This window comes from Pyrgilauda ruficollis, unplaced genomic scaffold, assembly GCF_017590135.1.
Source record: "Pyrgilauda ruficollis isolate IOZ18807 unplaced genomic scaffold, ASM1759013v1 scaffold25, whole genome shotgun sequence".
NCBI lineage: Eukaryota > Metazoa > Chordata > Aves > Passeriformes > Passeridae > Pyrgilauda > Pyrgilauda ruficollis.
The window spans coordinates 6,451,323-6,457,322 of NW_024523822.1; the positions used below are offsets into that span (position 1 = coordinate 6,451,323).

Here is a 6,000-nt window from a genome sequence, read left to right on the forward strand (position 1 = left end):
ATAACAAATAACCACTAATATTGCTTTCAGTCATAGTGAACAGGTAAGACTCAGCTCCTAGACCCTCTGCTAACCACACAATCATTATTTGAACAGTGTGGACAAGAGTCAAAAGGAATTGTTTTTAAAGAAATTATGCACTTCAGATACAGTAAACACCTACTCCCAAACTACTCCCATACCTACTCCCTACTCCTACTCCTACAGCTTCAGGGTGTCTGCAAGACCAAAACACTCACCAATACCTGGAGTTTTGTTTTTAAACTCATACTGATTAAGTGTATGAACTGTAGTGGATTTTATCTTTTTCTCCCCTTGTCTGTGGTCATTTGTTTCTCCATGTATTTCACCTCGAGTCTTCTCCAATGCTCCATGTCATCATAATCTCACAAGCAAAAAAAAAACCTGCTGGAATTTTATTCCAGATTTCAGTTTACTCCAGTGCTATTATGTTGTAAGATACTGTGACTCACTGTACTTGCTCTGATACACATTACAACCAAAATACATACTTAAGATAAAATGGTAAAACTCCAGACAAATATGTATTTTAAAAGCCAAATACACTTTTTTTTTTCCTGGTGAATAACCAAAATGAAACTATCTATAAACATCTCTCATACAGCTAAGGCAAAAAGACTCCTTTTTCTCCTGGTATTTAAATTTTATGCCAGGTTCTCTATGCAGATTATATCAGTCACTGGAAATAATTTTAACAAAGATAAATGATACAGAACTATGTTTTCTATTAATGAAAACCAAAGCTTCTGATGTGTCTGGGTCTGACAACACCACACGCACTTTTATATATTGTGTGGTATAAAGGAAGCAGCAGACATGTATTACAGATGGATGAAATAATAAATAATACAACTTCTACAACATGCTACCTATTCCAGACTTGACAAAAATCTCACACTGGCTAGAACTAACACTGGCGAAACAGTGTTTCTATTAGCCAGATTCAGTCATGGCTTTGTACATCTTTAAACAGCTCTCTGCTCTACCCAGACCTAGCTCCGCAAAGTCTACTAAGTCGTATTTTAACACATGTTTTGGTATTGACATGCAACAAAAACATCAGTATTATTTCATGAAAGAAGAAAAACCAAACCCAACCAAACACTAACACAAAAGAGTGAGCTATTATCTTGCAGAATTATTTTTTAAAGTTAGTAAGCATTTTCTCTATTTTTCATGAAAGGACAGGATAAAAAATTAAGAGAGGAGTTTTTTTCTGTTTTAGAAGTCCTTTATTTTGCCAAAAAAAAATGGCTTCTCCCTCATTTTCCTGAGGGGGAAGCCTGCTTATAAAGACAGTATCTGAAAACTGAGATGTAAATGGCATCCCAGATTTCCTCAATTTTTTGACAAATTATTGAATAACAGGCTTCGTACTATACAAGTGTTCATAATTCTTTACTTTCATAATCTCAGATATCCATTTATGATTGTGGCAGGGACAGAAGATAGGTCTAAGGCCCGCCGTATTTAGTCTGCTGATGTACAGGTGAACAGGATAATGTAAAAGACATCATGGTTAGCTGGTAAGACTAACCTTCAGTAATGAAATTATATCAGTCACCTGGTGGGATTCATCCTGTGAAAGGGGAATAGCACACAATAAAACCGTTGGTTGTTGGCATGGAGGTGTGATCATGGGCCGTTATGGCCTCGTCTCATGTGTTGGCCCTGCGTAGGATGATGCTGAAACTGGCCACTCCTGAGGTCGTTCTGGGATCAGCAGGAGAGGAGGACATGATGCACGCAGCTTTCATCCAGGGGATGTGCTGAAGGTGCACAGCCTACCTGCCCCCCCTTGCCTGAGCACCATGCTCCATCTCCTTCTCAGTAGCTTCTCAAACATCCAGGGGTTGGTATGTATTTATGCAAAAGTGACTAATAAAATTGACTTGCCTTGCAATTCCTACTGTGTCCTAACAATGATGAACCATCAAAACATTTCCTGTCATACTCAGAATCTTTATAACAGCATTACAAGAGGAAGGTAACACATTTTGAAAAACCACTATAAAGTGACATGAAAAATTCATTATCATGAAATGTAGAGAGCATGTGGCTATACTACACCTACACACAAAACATTCTGCTACAGCAACAGAAATTAATTCTGACTCCAATATATTGTGACAGAAAGGGTTTCTCAGAAACACGCTAAAGTGGCTTGGAAACAAATATACGATTCCTGGTTCGGCAGGAATTTGTTCAAAGTTTTCTCTTCCAGCTTCAACTGTCCATATTTCTAATGGAAGGAAACACTGCAATCTTTTAGTTCAAACTAGTGAGAGCATGTGCAACATAATTTCAAACCTCCTGAAAACTTCACAGATCTTACAGTATGAAAGCTTCAAAATATGATTTAAGCAAAGGAGACATTTTCACTTTCTCAATCAGCTCAAATATCTGCTGATAGCTATTAGGCTAAAATAATGAGGGACTCACTTAAGTGATTGAAAACAAGCACTTGGGATTTCATAAAGATATGAGGAATGTTGCTGCATGCTCTCTTAATTTCAGACTGAACACTTATGTCCATATTGTGGAAAAAAACAGTACCAGTTTAGAATCCTTGGGCAGCTTGGGCATGTGTATGTTAAAGTGCCTAAATACGTCCCAATAAAAGCAGTATTTGTGCAAGACGATATCATAAAATTTCTAAGAACCAAGTATCACCAACAGAAATCAGAACAGAATCTCTCTTGTAACTCTTGGAAAGTGATCACATTATTATTTAATTGAACTTCTGAAAACTGGAGCACTGTAAGAAGCTTGACACACAAAAATCTACATAAAAATGCACTGTAAATAAAACTACATCTTGTATACTTAAAATTTAATCCTACAGTCCAAACAATAAGCTATATTACTCTCACAACCCAATTTAATCAAGTAACGTGAAACTTGCTTTAAGTTTTACTAAATAGCCAAACTTTACTCTGAATCTAAGTAAACAAAAGTGTAGGGCTGGAGTGATATAAGAGTCATTCAAATGCCCTCACAGTTGACAGTTCCAGAATCTTCTTTGGTTATCTCCTAAGAAGACCAATAATTTTTATTGTTAGTAACACCTGTATTCACTTAAAGACAACACATCTAGAATACTGGTTATAACACATTCTTTCTACAGTTCGACAATTACAGAGATTACTCCACTAATAAATTAGACAGAAAAATACTTCAAAACAAAGAGACTACTTGTACCAAAGTGCATCTGTCAAAACACTTTTCTGAAACAAAACCAGCATTGCAGGATTTATATATCCAATTGCAAGATATGCAGCAAACTACTGGCTTCTCAAAGAAGTAGTCTTTTGCATAGTTGCTGATCACTTCAACTGCAAAACAAGCTTAAGTGGTCTTTGGTAAATGTTCAGTTCTGTGAGGTCAGGAGATGTGAGACACTAAAGCTAAAAATGGAACTTTTACACTGTCAAATTTTGAGGCATGTATCTGTATATTAAAATTTATCTAGGTTTCTGATTAAATACAAAAGATTACATGCTCTGCAGGAAAGATTATACAGTATGTAGCAAAGGAAAACAAACAGTTGCATACAAGAAGCAATACAAAGTAAAAAAGTAAGAGATACACTTTCTCCTGTCTACTTCCATCTGATTTATCACCTCACTATGACCTTTAGGAAGACATTTTGAATTTAAATAGAACCCTAAATCCTTTTCTGTAATTATGTATGTTGATTCTCACTCCCAAGGAGGGAGACTACACAGGCTAGTTAAGAATAAAATTTCATATAAATATTTTTCATATAAAGTTTGTTTTTTTTAATATATAAAACAGTAATTGAGAAAAGATTTAAGTTTCAGTGCCTACCTAGCCAGGAAATAACTACTTTGCAAAACTTAGGCAATAAATTACAGTCCTATGCATTTCCTCATACTGCCAAAACCATCTTATTCTGAAGCATCTTTTCCTTATTCCATGAAAAATTTCTTGTTCTAACAACAAGGATTACACAGCTGTGTACAAAACTTTAAGAGAAACTCATAATGCTCTCCCTCTTCTCCAAGAAACCTGGTGACCTATGATCAGGTCACTGTCCTACAGAATGTGAAGCATAAGTTTCAGTCCCACTCAGGCCAATGTCCTCAACATCCCTCTTACCGTCCCCTCTTATGGGACACTAATTTTTCCTCACTCTCTGGCAAGCAAGGAATCTAACACATTGTTTCAAAGAAGAAATACCAACTGAAGTGTACCTACCTCGTATTTCCATGCTTCGCATACCCAGACCTGCTACACCCTACTATTTTTTTTTCTGAAATAATTACTTGAAATGTAGAATGGTAAGACTTTAAAACAAACAAATTTATTTTTAGCCTGAATCACTTGACTGATGCAATTTACGACATGGTACAGGCAACAGTTCTGTCAACACCAGAGGAATAGAAGGGCAAAAAGAAACACCTGAACATGAACAGTCAGTTTCTGGATTAGTGTAGAGGAACTCCTAAATTCATATCAACAGACTTCAAAGCATTTTTAGGAGACTGACAACCTTCAACGCCATAAAACAGATACCATTTTAGGAGGGAGAAGGCAGCAGTAGCCAATGGGACAATCAGATTATAAAAATGCACAAAAATAGTAGAGCTACAGTTCTTTCGCTGTGTGTATACATAGTTTTCTCTGTGTATTTGTATATGCACACACACATATATGCACATATTTTAAAACCCCCACATATTAAAAAAAATTACCAGAACTAACCTGTATCTGTTAATATCTAAAGACTTAAAGAGCACAAAAAGCAAACCCTCCAAATGACAACTAAACACACGGACATGGACTAAATAATGTAGCTACATTATTTGTTCTGACTGGACTCGGGTCTTACACAAGCCTTGGGCCTGTGGGATGCACAAAAGTAACAACAGGCAAGCATCTTCAACTCGTGGATGGGTCACGTACTTCTAACACAGATCTCTGCATTAAAGAAACAAATAACAAAGTACTACCTAAGATTACAAAGCCATTTCCAATATTATTTTTACGAAATCAGCGAAAAACCAGATATTCATCCTCTGAAAAAGGCAACGTGTTTTGAAGAACGGATGGAGAGGAAAGGCAACAAGACAGAAAAGGATGTAGTGGAGTGCAAATCTCTGGGAAGACTGCTGGCGAAGTTACGCTCCCCGGCAGCGAGGCCGTGATGACCAGAACCCGACCTCCGGGCACCGCAAGGACATCGGGCGGGCGGTCACCGCGAGGCAGGCAGCAAGGACGGGCAAGGACACGCACCGACAGACCGGAACAGGCAAAGACACGCACGGACACACGGGGACGGGCAAAGACACACACGGACTCACACGGAGGAAGCCTCGGCCCGGCGCCTGCTGCCAGTCTGGCCGCCCCCCACCCGCGTCGGGGCCTACGCGGCCCCCCCGACCCAGCTCCCGGGGCGGCCTCCTCGGGCCCCCGCGGGCGCCGGAGTGCGGCGGTGCCCCCCGGGCGGCCGGCGGGGAGCCCGCGGTGCCGTTACCTGGGCGGCGGCGGGCGGACCGCGGCCGCACCGCGCCTGGCGAGGAGGCCCCTCAGCGCCGCTGACATTGAGAGAGACGCCGCCATGATGCTCAACGCAGCCGTTGGGAGACGGCGGCACCGCAGGGCCAAACCTCCTCCGCTCGGACAGGAAACGCGAAGGAGAGGGCGGAAAGAGGCGGTGGGAAGGGCGGGCGGGGAAAGGGACTGGGATAGGGAGCGGCGAGGAGAGGGCTCGGCAGAGGCAGGAGAGAAAGGCACTGCTGGCGTGGAGGGAAGGCAGAGCTGATGTCCGGAGCTCTGTGGAGGACACCTTCACGTGTTTGGGATGCAGACGTTCCTTTTCCCCAGCTACATGTTTGGCCTAGAAACTTTCCCTGGCAGCGTTGGTTGTGACACCATCTTGTTTATGGGCACTAGCTGAAAGAGGGGAAATTTAGGTTAGCTATTAGAATGAAATTCTTTACTGTGAAGGTGGTG

The 6,000-nt window shown here is 40.7% G+C and overlaps 1 protein-coding gene across 1 annotated transcript in view; it reads right to left on the minus strand.

Annotated features, from left to right (window-relative positions):
- NDUFS4 (NADH:ubiquinone oxidoreductase subunit S4) overlaps nt 1-5,673 on the minus strand; it is a 47,795-nt gene extending 42,122 nt beyond the window's left edge. The window contains exon 1 of the mRNA XM_041470843.1: nt 5,522-5,673. Coding sequence (XP_041326777.1) covers nt 5,522-5,607 — 86 coding nt within the window. The 5' untranslated portion in view covers nt 5,608-5,673. The remainder of the gene's footprint in view (nt 1-5,521) is intronic.
- Nucleotides 5,674-6,000: the final 327 nt, after the last annotated feature.